This window comes from Rattus rattus, chromosome 2 (assembly GCF_011064425.1).
Source record: "Rattus rattus isolate New Zealand chromosome 2, Rrattus_CSIRO_v1, whole genome shotgun sequence".
In the NCBI taxonomy this organism is placed as follows: domain Eukaryota; kingdom Metazoa; phylum Chordata; class Mammalia; order Rodentia; family Muridae; genus Rattus; species Rattus rattus.
Genome location: NC_046155.1, coordinates 55264320 through 55277747, shown reverse-complemented (window position 1 = coordinate 55277747; position 13428 = coordinate 55264320). Strand labels below are relative to the sequence as shown.

The following is a 13428-nucleotide window of genomic DNA, read 5'->3' as shown; positions in this document are numbered from 1 at the left end:
TTGAGAGACTGAGGCAGGAGGATGGCCAAGAGTTCAAGGCCAGATTTGGCTACAAAGTAAGATTCACTTTCAGATAGAAACAAAACAAAACTCTGAAGTGTGCCACTTCTTAGTACTGAGATTACAAGTGTACTCGGTACTCAGATTACAAGTATAGGTAGAATTTGCTTTGGGAGTAAGGAAAACATCATGTGATTAGTGGAGCTGAGAATTGTAGAACATTAGATTATGGTAGGTTATGTCTCTAAAAAACAAACAAACAAACACACACATTCAAGAGGTACAGAACTTAGAACTTGATGCCGCTGAACAGCTGTGTTTGTGGTGGCTGGAAGCAGACCCAGCACCAATTACTTGCCACTGTGTAAGATAATGATCTCCATTTAATTCTTCTTATTTTCCATCACACTGAGGATGTTTGCATGTTTGTTTGTTTTGAGACACAATTTCACTGTGCTGGCTTCAAATTCTCAGAGAGCTACTTGATTCTGCTCCCAGGTGCTGGGATTAAAGAGCTAGCATGAGAGACATAAGGGTTGGAGTATCGTTAGCTCTAAAATGTCCTAACCTTGCTTTTTGGCTTCTGTAATTCTCCTTCTGGCTAACTTTTCTTGTTAACTGAAGTATGTCAACATGGTTTTTGTGTTTAAAAGCTCATCCTGAGAAAGACTAAACACCCAATATAGTCACTGGTCAGCTTCTTAGACTTTCTGTTGGCTTAAACACGTGTAAACAAGTCTTCTCTGGTGAATACTGCACGACAGAACCCTAAAGCAGACAAGGCAAACATGAAACAGGATATGAACTATACCATCGAGAATTCTGCCATCTTTCCAGTTCCCTTCAAGTCCGTTAGGGGTCATTTCTCTGTGCAGCAATCCCTCTCCCCATAATAAAGGGTGGACTCAGTTCCCAACTCTAGTTAAAAATAAATTGGCTTGATTTTCAAATAAGTAAAAGCCGTTTACGAGTTATCTTCAGATGTGCTTTCTTCCGCTCCTACTATGGAGGTGGGGTGAGGGACCATGGAAGGATGAAGGAGAAATTGAACTAAATAACTGATTCCTTTTGGTTGTCTACATTTCAGAATTATTGGTGCCTAGTCACAAAACAACACACAACAGATAACAAAAACAACTTACTGTTTTCAAATACTTTTTATGGTCTCCATCCTGTTACTTTGTAAACCATTTAGTGAAGACCTGAATTTTGTGAAGAAAAAAACCTGTTCTCCAGGCCTGGGAGGCTCAAGATGCTGGGGTCAGAGGTGGAGAATTTGAACATAGGTGAGACAAGATTTTCTGAGAATGAAGATGCAGTTTTTGTCTCATCTTTGGTCCCTCCCAAGTGGGAAAAAAGAACATGTCTCAGAAAGAAGGGAGAATGAGAGAGATGTTAGAGGAGAGGTTACAGAATAACCCCTCCAAAGCAATGGGGTAGCTAGGGTTCTAACCTGGAACTTTTTTTTTTCCTGTGGTAGTGGGGAAGGACAGGCAGGGGCTGTCCTCGAACTTACCTTGAATTCTTTCTGGGTCCTCCACACTCAGTTTATGTTGTGCTGGGGATTGTATCAGAAATTCATATGTTAGGTAAGTACTTACTGAGCTTCATGCCTTGTTCCTAATGTGCAATCTCTCTCTCTCTCTCCCTCTCTCTCTCCCTCCCTCACTCTCTCTCTCTCTCTCTCTCTCTCTCTCTCTCTCTCTCTCTCTCTCTCTCTGACAGGGTATTTCTGTGACAGCCTGGAACTCACTTTGCAGACCAGTCTGACCTCAGCCTCTTCCTTCCAAGTGCTGGGATTAAAGGAGTGCACCATAATGTGGAATGTCTTAATGGGGGACACTTACAATGTTTATAATGCTTACAATGCTTACAATGCTTACAATGCTTACAATGACTTAATATTTCTTTCCTTCAAGGAGTCTCACCCCACCGTTCTACATGGTAGTCTGTGACTGGTCTCCCCAGGTCCTCATTCCATTCTACATGCTAGGGTTGAGTTCTTCTTTGGGTAATTGAATTGTCCCTTCTCTTTCCCTAACTACTTATCTGTTCCAATGGACTTCAGGCTTCCTGCCAAATTCTTGCTTTCTAAGAAAATCAATATTGTGTGATAAACATGCTACTGAGCTCCTATTATTTGAGAACACCATGCAGTCATGTAGTCTTGGAATCCCAAATCTACAACTTTCCAATTATAGGTCCTTTATTTCTCTGGCCTGTCATCTCATCATCTAGAAAATTACAATAGTGCTTACCTATTTGTTCAGTAAACAAAAGCACTGTATGGATTGCAGTTTTTGGCCAATGGGTTGATAGTAGGGGTTGCTTGGTTAATCTATACATTCCTCAGATAGTAATTAATTTTTAAAACTACTTTATTTGTGTTTTGCTGCATGTATGCCTGTGTATTATGTATCTGCCTCTTGCCCATGAAGGTCAGAAGAGTGTCCTTAGAACTGGAGCTGTGGATAGCTTTGAACCACTATGTGGGTACTGGAAACCTAACCTAGGTCCTCTCCAACAGCTTAACTGTGGAGCCATCTCTTTAGGAAACATTTTTTAAAAATTTGGATGGAGACATACCTCAGAGGTTAAGACCATCATGTATTGCTCTTTCAGAGGACCTGAGTTCAATTTCCAGCACTGACAATGGGTAGCTCACAGTGATAACTCCAGTTCCAGGAGATCTGATGCCCTCTCCTGGCCTCTAATAGGCACCTATATTTGTCCACACATGTATACATGATATTTGCATGATTTTTAAAATTAAAGTTATATAACATAAAATTCACGATTTTTAGAGTAGATTATTCAGTGGCTTTTTGGGTAACCACCATCTCTATACAGTTCCAAAATACTTTCATCATCTCTAAATGAAGTTGCCATACCTATTCTGTAATTACTCTCTGTTCCCTCATCCCATGTTTTTTCTATGATATGAGTATGACATATTTTGATTTATCTATTCATTAAGGCAGACTTGGGTTGTTTCACATTGTAGCTACCATATACAGTGCTGCTACTGACATTTATGTACAAATTTTTGTTTGGATATGTTTTCAGTTCTTTTGGGTAGGGTAACTAAGAGTAGAAATTGTTGGGTCAGATGATAAATCTGGTATTTTTAAGGATTCAGTTTCTTTTTACTTTCCTTTCATTTATTCATTTTTTCTTATTTCTTGGAAAGGAAAAGAATACTTAAAAGTCAGTAGTTATGGCACTATCCTATATGTCTGTGCATATGTCTAAACTCATAGAACTAAACACCAGAGAGAGTGAATTCTATATTATACTTATTATTTAACAGGGCCTTGTATATATCCCTGACAAGTCTGTAATTGACTATATATACATAACCAGGTTGCTCTCAAACTTTCAGCAATTCTCCCACCCCTGCCTTCATAATGCTGGGAGTATAGGCACGAGTCGCCATCATGGTCTTATGGTGTGTGTGTGTGTGTGTGTGTGTGTGTGTGTGTGTGTCCTCATTAACTCCTACAAAAAATAATTAGTATTTGTTACAGAAAAAGATGGGACAAAATAATCATACTCACCAGCAAACGGCTCCATGAATTCTAGTCCGGCCATCTTTAGAACAGATACTCTGTATGAAAAGAACAAGGTAGCCTGAAGAGCTCCATATGGAACAGTCTCCAAGATATATAGTGATGAGAAGATGTGTCGTGAAGGCTCAATGGTGCTTCCAGTTTTTGAGACTCTGTTTCGAAAAACAAGCAGTGGTGGACGAACGGCTCAGTGATAAAGGTGCTTACTGCCAAGCTTGATGATCTGAGTTTATCTTGGAAACTCACACAGTAGAAGGAGAGAACCAGCTCCTGCAAGTTGTTTTCTGACCTCTACCATCCCAAAAATTAAACAAAACAAAACAACCATCAAACAAAACAAAACAAACAAAAAGTCAAAAAAAAAAAAAAACCAACACCAATTTTTTTTAAAAGAAATGCTTTAAAACAACAAACCCAAGCCCAACAAAAATGATCTGTCTATGTGTTTCCAAGATTTTGTGTGCTGATATTAAAAGGCAAGGCCTTTTGGAGGTGGGTATGTCATGGAGATAGAGTCTTCTTGAGAGAATATAGCCTAGAAATACTGTCTATGGGAGAAAGAACCCAGACATACCACATCTGCTGGCACCTTGGTTCTCAGACTTCCCAGCTCCAAGATTATGAGTTGGTTACCATTTTTTTTTGCGGTTCACAAATTACCCAGTTTAAGATATGTGTTTTGTTACCTGCATGCACTAAGACAAACCATAAACAGAATCACTCCCTTTCCAAACACAGAGATGGTAGATTCAGCATAGAGAGGGATTCAGTGGTTTCCCACTCAGATCCCGAGCACACAGGGCTGTGAAGGTTGAGCTATAAGCAACAAACACTCTCTGTGACCCAATAAGCACTCCGGGGGCAGAATTTCCTCTGTAATAAGTGAGAACTGGCCTCAAAGATCCATGAAACCATACAGTCTACACCATGTGGAGCCTGAGGCTTATTACTGCTATTCCCAAAGTCCTTGCTAGATGGCATCCTTTATCCACAGAGGAAACTCCTTAGAGGCGTGAGCTTTCTAGCTAGGTGTGCTTGTCCCAACCTGGGTTCACTCTGGCAGGGACAGTTGCTCAAGCCAACTCTATGAATAAGCTACAATGTTAAGGCTTAGGTAACCCTTACTTGTCTAGCCTACCATTTTGTGCTGTTACTAATGGTATAAGGAAACTTTCTCATGTGCAGTTACTAGGAAACTTTCTCATGCTTTAGGTGATTATAGATTCTGTTATGTTCTGTGCTTTTGTGTTCTTGGAAACCAATCACAACAGAACTCAGAACTGCTTTGTATAGTTAGCCACAATAAATTTGGACTCAAACCAACTGCCAGACAGCATTTTCTGCACCTATATACAAGCTTTTATGGTTTTTGCTTTTATAAGCTGTCCCTGGGATGGATCCCAACATAAGAAAAACTATTTGGAATAAGACTTACATTTTGAGTAGAGGTTGAGTAAAGTTTAAGATCCCAAGACCTCCTTGAAAACTGACATCCTACTTGTCAGAAAGAAACATGTATTTGGGTAACTGACAGTCTGGTTGGCAAGTTAAGACATGGATGTTAGACAAGGAAAGTCCCCTGCCACAGTTGAACACCCCAACCAGTAAGAACAGGATGAATAAGAACAGCAAAGACATGTTCCTAAGAAAGTCCCGTATCCCAAATCTTGATTGGTAGATAACTTGGCACAGATGTTTATAGATTTTAGGCTTAAAAAGCCCTGTAGGATATTGACTCAACATCAGTATCTTTTTACTTCTACAATCAAGACAGAGCAGCAGCCATGTTTCTCATGCTACATCTATCTGTTATGTGTTCTTGGTACTATGAGTAACAAGTGGACCTGTGGACCTGTCTTGGAGGGGCTAAGTCCTGTCTGATGCTGATCATTAAAAGGTAATCCTTTGATAGATGCTGGTCATAAAATGAGTCAGGGTGATGACTTAGATTCTTATCTACATTAATAGAAGCGTCATCATTTTTAAAAAAGGTAAATTACTGGAGGAAAGCATGGTTTTATTTCTTGCTCTGATTCTAAAAGTACAGAATTAAGGTTTATGCTTCTACTGTGTAGTGCATGTATTTTGTCTCCACCTAAATGTATTGATTGTCCAGTACTTAATAAGACAAAACAAAGTGTTCAACCTCCTATAAACCACTTGGTGGTATGGATCTTGTGTTTCTCTCCAGCTGAAAATTAAGTTAAAACCAGCTTATCCTGTTCCCTAGTTAAAGTTGGGTGAATGATAGAATGACTAGCAAAAGACAGCTCAGGTGACAGAGGTCCAATCAGAGAGCTAGGAGTCTGGAGAGAGATTGGCTTCGGTTTTCCAGATGTTTCTATAACATTGGATCCAAAGGCCAGCTGCATCCTTCCCCTTTAAACACTGATCTCACAGGGAGGTTGGAATTCTGATAGTTACCTAGCATAATCTAACTAGTACTCCTTAGGCCACTGAGAGGGTAGAACTTATTTACATTGGTGCTCGTTTCACTTTTACACCAAGCTCCTGTTTTGTTTGTGTGCTTTCCAAGACAGGGTTTATCTCTATAGCCTGGCGGTCCTGGAACTCACACTGTAGACCAGGCTGGTCCTGATCTCACAGAGATGGCCTGCCTTTGCCTCCTGAGTGCTGAGATTAAAGGCCTGTGCCACCACTACCTGGCTCACTTAGCTCCTTTTTGTCCAAGAAATCTTTAGGTAACATGGTATAAAAGCATTTAAAAGTTATATTTACTGATAAAAACCATATGGAAATTTCTTATTCATGTTCCAAAGCTTTTTTTGATTAGTATGACATTATTTGCCAATCTAAGAACTTGTTGGGTGGAGTCTTCAAGATTATCCTGGGCTACACAATGAGTTCAAGACAAACTTGAGCTACATGAGACCCTGTCTCCAGAAATAAAAACAACGAAAGACAAAACATAAAAACAAACCACAAAATGTCACAATGAAACTCATACTCTGTATGGTTAATAACAAATGATCATAAAAAAGTGAGCCTACTTCAAAGAAAGGTATTAATAGAAAAACACTATGTGATACAGCATGGCAACACTTTAAATGTGAAATTTGGTGACAATGGGGTCCTTTCAGAGTGGGAGGGATATTAATGAGAAGCCTTAGACTTCCAAGTCCCTTTTAACTCACATTTCTTTCTTGGAATTGTCATGGTGCTTGAGACCACTTCTTCCTCCACTGGCAGAGTCCTATGTATATATCTCTACAACTGATGTTATTTTCTCCACTGGTGAAACGAGCCAATCCAAGCCAGATGAAAATATATACAAATACAGGTTTATTGGACAAGTTCACTGGGTCCAAGAAAGGGGAAGGAGACAGAGAGGAGGGTGAATTGAGAGAAAGTGGGGGAGCAGAAAGAAGGAAAACGTGGGAAGAGAGACCAAAATGTTTGGATTATATATAGAAGAGCCCTTAGGGGAAGGGCAGTCCAGCTCCTGGGCTGGAAAGTTCAGGATAGAGGGTGGAGTATGCCAGGTAGGAACTGAGGGACCCTGGGAGAACCTGGGGGCCAGGTCTACTTTGGTATGTAAAAATATGCACCTCAGCTGTTTGTTTTGGGAGTCTGAAACCCAACAATCACTCTTATTCCATTGTTTTAGCCAACTTACTTTCTTGCTGGTGGTAAGGGAAGTGGTCTGTACTCCTGTAATACTTGGCAAATTAAACATTGAACAAAGAGATGGAGGGGAAAAAAAGGAATATTTCTATCTCCAGTATCTTCAGCTGCAAGTTGAGAGGCCAAAAAGATCAGTAGGATTCAGAGAGCCAATGTAATGACTGAGGAACAAGGAATGTACACTTTAGAATGAAGATAGACTGTGGTCTTCCGGAATCATAGATGTCTGTTTATAAACACTCTGACCCCACAGCTTTTATCCATGGGAGATAGGGATGCCTCTGAAGAGTCCCTGGGTTTCTTTTTTGTTTTTCATTTTTAGCTCAGCGGATCCAGTGTGCAGCTTGTCAGCTTCTGTCTCTCCCATTATTGCATACTCACAGGATCCTCACTTCCATTTCCATTCTTGCTCTCAGTTGGCTGTCAACAATTCCCTAATTAGGTATTGATACTTAATTGAAGACTCTTCCTCAAAACAAATTTTTCAAGGGGGACCATGACTTATTATTGTAGCTAATTGAAAGGAATGAAATGACCACAGTGGAATTATGGATGGAAATAGAAAACTCCCTAAGATCTTAACCATTTACTCAACTGCCTGATTTTTTTTTTCTTTTAAAAACATGTTCATCCTGGCAACAAAACAATGCTCAGAACCAAGTCTTTAGCATCTGGTCTGCCAGGCAGTGATCAGTGCTAGAACTCTTTATCTGCTATGTTCAAATCCTAGGATTTATTTGTTTGGTTGATTGACAGGGTTTTTCTGTGTAGCCCTGGTCGTCTTGGAACCCACTCTGTAGACCAGGTTGGCCTTGAAGTCAGAGATCTGTCTGCCTCTGCTTCCCAAGCACTGGGACTAAAGGCATGCGCTGCCATAGCTTTGCTCGAATTCTAGGACTTTTACTTACTAGTGTGTAACCCCAGGGAAATAATAAAACCTCTTCTTATCTACAAAATACAGCTCTATTCCCTATCTCATCCGGATGTTGTGTTCAAGTTGATAATTCATGTTAAACAGCTAGCACAGGCCTGGCTCCCCAGTGGGGTTGAATAAATGCTATCATTGTTCTATTCTTGCATTGGAATGTCCTAATTTCCTCAGAGAGGCACAGATAACTTGACCTACAACCATTTATTTTGTAGGAAGGATGCATTGCCCTGTGGTGGACAGAGAACTGTACAAGCTAAGACTTGCTTGCTCTATCTGCTGGGACTCATTCAGGATCTGCTTCATATCTGTAAAATGGAGAAAGGCAGGCCTTACAGAGAGGCAAACAAGCATGCTTCTATCTACCAAAGAGGTAAAACTACTTCTGACTTGGGCTGGAGCTGGATATTAGAAAATAAAAGAGTGGAGAGAGGTACAGTCAACAAAGCTTTGCTATTCAAGAGGGTGATGATGGTCTGTTTCCTTGCAGAATTTCAGGATCTGCCATAGACCTACATCTGCATTTTAATCAGAATCTGTATTGTTAAAAATCTTTAGGACTGGCAAATCCAGGAAGTTTGTGACTAGGTTACTATGTGAAAGCATTCAAATTTAGTCCTTAAAAAATGTTGTGGAGCCCAGCAGTGGTGGCACACGCCTTTAATCCCAGCATTTGGGAGGCAGAGAAAGGCAGATCTCTTTGAGTTTGAGGCCAATTTGGTCTACAGAGCTAGTTCCAGGACAGCCAGGGCTCTACAAGGAAACCTTGTCTCAAAAAAGGAAACAAAACAAAAATGTTATGGAGATAAAATATTATGGCTTAGTGTTTAACAGCACGTACTGCTTTTTTTTTTTTTTTTAAAGATTTATTTTATTTATATAAGTACACTGTCACTGTCTTCAGACACACCAGAAGAGGGTACCAGATCCCATTACAGATGGTTGTGAGCCACCATGTGGTTGCTGGGAATTGAACTCAGGTCCTCTCTGGAAGAGCAGTCAGTGCTCTTAACCTCTGAGCCATCTCTCCAACCCCACACATACAGCTCTTACAGAGGACCCAGACAGCAGGATCAGGAGTTACGGGCCAGCCTGGGTTCTATGAAACCCTGTACCAAAAAACAAAACAAAAGAAAAAAACCGAAACCAAAACCAAAAAACCAAACCGCCCCCCCAACCCCAAAAAACCAAAACCAAAAACTACAACAACAAAAAACAGTGAAGAAAAAAAAGTGAAAAAAAAGTCAATAAACAAACATTGGACTAAGTTAGGTCTAGGCTCCTGCATTATGGTGCTGCCCACTCCTAGGAATCTCTTTGTTTTGAAAGAGCCCTTCATCACAAGTTAGGGTTCTGGGCACGAGAGTTTGTAGCTAAGTTTGTAGTTTAAGTTGCCTAGAACAGTAATTCCTGTGGTGTCATGTGCTCAAGTTGTTTGCTCAATTCTCTGTCTTCTGACAAGCAAACTCAACTTTGCTTGCAGACAAATGAGGCCCCCTGATCCAAATCCAGACCCTAGGCAAGTGGTGGTGGCAGATATATCCACTAGGAAAGAAAACTACCACTAACCAGCACCAGTCTAGTGACTACACTCTGAAAATGCCATTAGCGCCAATGCTTAATGACTGTTCTGCATTTCTCTCGGCCCCTCCCTACTTCCTGGCAGCTCTGGGGACAGCCGGCTTTTCCTTCTTTTGGACACAGAAGCTTCAGACCTAGTTTTAAAACGGATATCCGCCCGAAAGGCCCAGAGGAGGCAAAGGCCTCATTGTTCCCTGGGGCTTGGCAGCCCCGCCCCCAGCCCTTAGGACTCTCCTCGAAAGACCCCAGTTGACCGGAGAGCCAATTTCTCAGGATTAGAATTTTGGGGGGAATAGGAGCTGGGACTAGATCTGGAGTCCGAGGTTCTGAAAGTGTAAGGAGCCAAGTGCTTCCAAGATAAACAAGCCTGCAATTTGAATGCCCTTTCACGCCGGCCTGGCTTGTTACTCATTAACATTCCCACAGCAGATTCGGTTTCTTATGTGTTTTTAGTAACTTGACTACAATATGTTTGGTTATAATGAAAATCGTGGGGTTTTGGGCCCCCGGCTTGCGAAGCGAAGCTGCTCTGAGCGTGGGGATCCCGGGAGTCCTAGGTGCCCGCATTCTGGTTCGCGTAGACGCGCCGTCGCCAGGCGGCGCTCGCGCTACGTGCCTAGAGACCATCCACCGCCAGGTCGCCCCGGGCTGGCGAACCCCTTGCTGCCCGGAAACAAAGTGCACCTTTGTCAGAGACCTGGCGCGTGTGAGTAGCAGACGGCGGGCAGCGCAGAACCCCAGGGGCGCGCCTTCGCTCGGGTCTCAGCCTCTACACCTGGGCTTCCCACAGCAGCGTCCTGCCTTGGCTTGTGCTTTCCGCTTTCTCGGATCTTGGCGGGACAGGAAAGGGACTCTCCGCTCCGGGAGTCGGGGTTCCGCCTTGGCTGAGGCGTTCGAGGCGTTCTTGACTGAGACTGCCTGCCGGCGAGACTGAGCCGCCTGGGCTCAGCGCCATACCGGCAGCAGTCCTGCACCACAGTCCCGGTGCACTACAGCCCCCGCCCCGTCAGACGCCGGACTACAATTCCCTTCATTCCCCGTGTCCAGAGCGCGCGGTGGGAGGTGCCTTCGGGCAGGCGCTTGCGCGGTGCGAGGGCTCGAGCCTAGAGTACCACACCCCCGGGAGGGGAACGAGGGGAGGCTGAAGCATCCGAAGCATTAAAGCATCCGAGGGAGCCGGAGGGGAGGAGAATGGAGTGACAGAGACGCGCGGAGGGTGGGGGGTGGGGGGGAAAGTGTTGAGGGAGGGGGGAGGGGGACACAGAGGGAGGAAGAAGCGGCGGCGGCGGCTCTTCGGTGCAGAGGGGGAAACTCCGCGGGCTCGTAGAAAGAATAATGCGGTAGCGAGGCAGGCTGCTTGCTCTGGGGTTTGGCAGCAGCGGCGGCAGCTCGAGCAGCGGCAGCGGCATCACCCCAGACGCTGACAGCCCCGCCGGCCGGCTCCCTCACTGACTGCCGACTGTCAATGGAGCTGGAAAACATCGTGGCCAACACGGTCTTGCTGAAAGCCCGGGAAGGTAAGCTCGGGTGGTCCGGTTCTTGCACAGCGCATTCGCCGCGGGCCGGGGTGCGGGTGTCGGGTGACAAGCGGGCGTGCAGGATGCTCGCAGTGAGTTGGTGCGAGCGGTACAGCTTGGAGGTCTGTCGGCAAATATTGAGGGGCTCTTGCTTTTGGGCTCAGAAGATTAGGATTGGGGCAAAGACAGTTGCAGGGACGAGTTAAGATGCTAAAATATTCTCTAGTTTCCAGCTGAACCTTAGAAATCGTGCGGTCTCTGCAGCTGTTGAAAGGGCAGTTGGAAAAGCATTCTTTTAGGAGATAGAGGATAAAAAACGAGCCAATAAAACAGCCTTTAGAGTTGGCTCGGGATGGTTTTAAGAGTGTGAAAACTCTCTCTCTCTCTCTCTCTCTCTCTCTCTCTCTCTCTCTCTCTCTCTCTCTCTCTGTGTGTGTGTGTGTGTATGTGTGTGTTGTGGGATTGGAATTAGCAAAAACCAGTCTTTGCTTGCGCAGGCTGAGTTGATAAAGACTATTGGTGGAAATCATCCTCTGGGAAAATTTCTTAGGGAAATCCCGTCGTTGTGTGGAAGGAAGCCTTTTAAAGGCAAAGTAAGATGTTGAGGAATTAGCCAGTGTGTAGAATAATGAAAGGGTGGCTTTACAAGTCACTGAGAAAATAATTAAAAATTTAGGATGGATTGTTGTTATTAACCGTCCCAACTCCCACCCTGAGTTAGATAAGGCTTAGTTATAGGCAATTGTGCTGCTGTTTAGATATGTTTTGTACACATCTCACTTAATTTCCTGCGTTTAGCTGTTAGGAAATGGATGGGTAAGATCCTTATTAATACCTTGTACCATGTATTTTGACTTTTGATTCTTGAGTTGAAAAGGTGTGTGTGTGTGGGGGGGGGGTCAGAAACTTCGATGTCCTAAACGGTTTGTGTTGCAGGAATGGAAACATACATATTCAGGAAAATTTGGAATTTATGTAATATCTTATTTGCCAACATTTGGATTCTGGTGTGCAGCCATTCTATAAGAAGGGGGAGGGTTTTGTTGTTGTTGTTTTGTTGTTATTATTTTCCTTTCCTGGGAGAAGGCTGTATTTAATATTCAGGGCGGACTGAGTAAGGTTTTTCCCCTTTAGAAGGATTCTCTGCAAGTAGCCCAGGAAAATGCCATTCCTACTTCATAATATTTTCATTGAGCCACTTTGATGAATGAAGGAAGACTTTATGGCCAGCAGTAAACAACTGGTGTTTATCCAGTCCTTCCATCACCTCGTGGCTCAGTACATGATGTATATAGCAACCCACCTTGTCTAGGTTTCAGCAACTCATCTTGCCACTTTCAAATCACTTGTCATCCTAAAACAGGCTTGTTTTGGAAGTTCCCAAAGGAGGCAATTCTCTGAGAACTGAGTAGCGTTTCAGATATTCAGGTCTCCCTCTTCTACTGCCCTTCCACTTAACTCTTTTAGAGGTGGGACTGAAGTTTTTGCCCCCTCACCTCCACTAACCTGACATTTTTGGTGAAGTAGAGCTAGGGAAGCAGTGTCTGGAGGTGAAGAAAGCCCCTGCCTGGGAGATTTGCAGCCTGCCACCTAGTGGTGGGACACAATGGTATAGGTCTCCAGGTTGGACAAATATCCAGGTCTATTCTAAAATTATTTCTTGGGGAATCTCTGGGTATGATTCTATGGGAATCTTTAGTCCTGGAGGCCTTTGCGTGTTCCACTGAGTTCTCCTGTTGCCCAGCTCCCTAGGATTCTCTACGCTATTATTTATTTATTCTTCCCTCAGCACTGACTTCTTTGCATATGTTTCACTTTGAGTTGCAAAGTTTTTCCCATCTCCAGTTATTGTTCCCACTGTTTTTACTGAAATGAATGTACTTGTTTGTATTTTTGTTTGTCGAGTTAGTATATAGGTTTTTCTGGAGTCTTAGAGAGGAGAGCTGTGGATGAGAAGTATAAGTGGAATGATGGACTCCCATTGGGGCCAAATTACTGTGATTAGACGTGCTCAAGAATGTGCCCTTTGTTTTTTTTTTCCTTTTAAAGTCTTTTCATTTTCCTGTGAGAGTTCAATAGACATCTCCTGGTGAGAAACAGCTTTTAAGAATGCCTTCCAGATGAGAGGGCTTTGCCTGCAAGGAAACAGAGAGATTGACATGTGAGCGATAAATTAATCATGTACATG

General features: G+C 43.1%; 1 protein-coding gene across 1 annotated transcript in view; it reads left to right on the top strand.

The window, feature by feature from the left end:
• The first annotated feature begins 10994 nt into the window (after positions 1-10994).
• The window catches only part of Grk5 (G protein-coupled receptor kinase 5), a 199532-nt gene continuing 197098 nt past the window's right edge, over positions 10995-13428 (top strand). Inside the window, exon 1 of the mRNA XM_032892211.1 lies at positions 10995-11240. Coding sequence (XP_032748102.1) covers positions 11189-11240 — 52 coding nt within the window. The 5' untranslated portion in view covers positions 10995-11188. The remainder of the gene's footprint in view (positions 11241-13428) is intronic.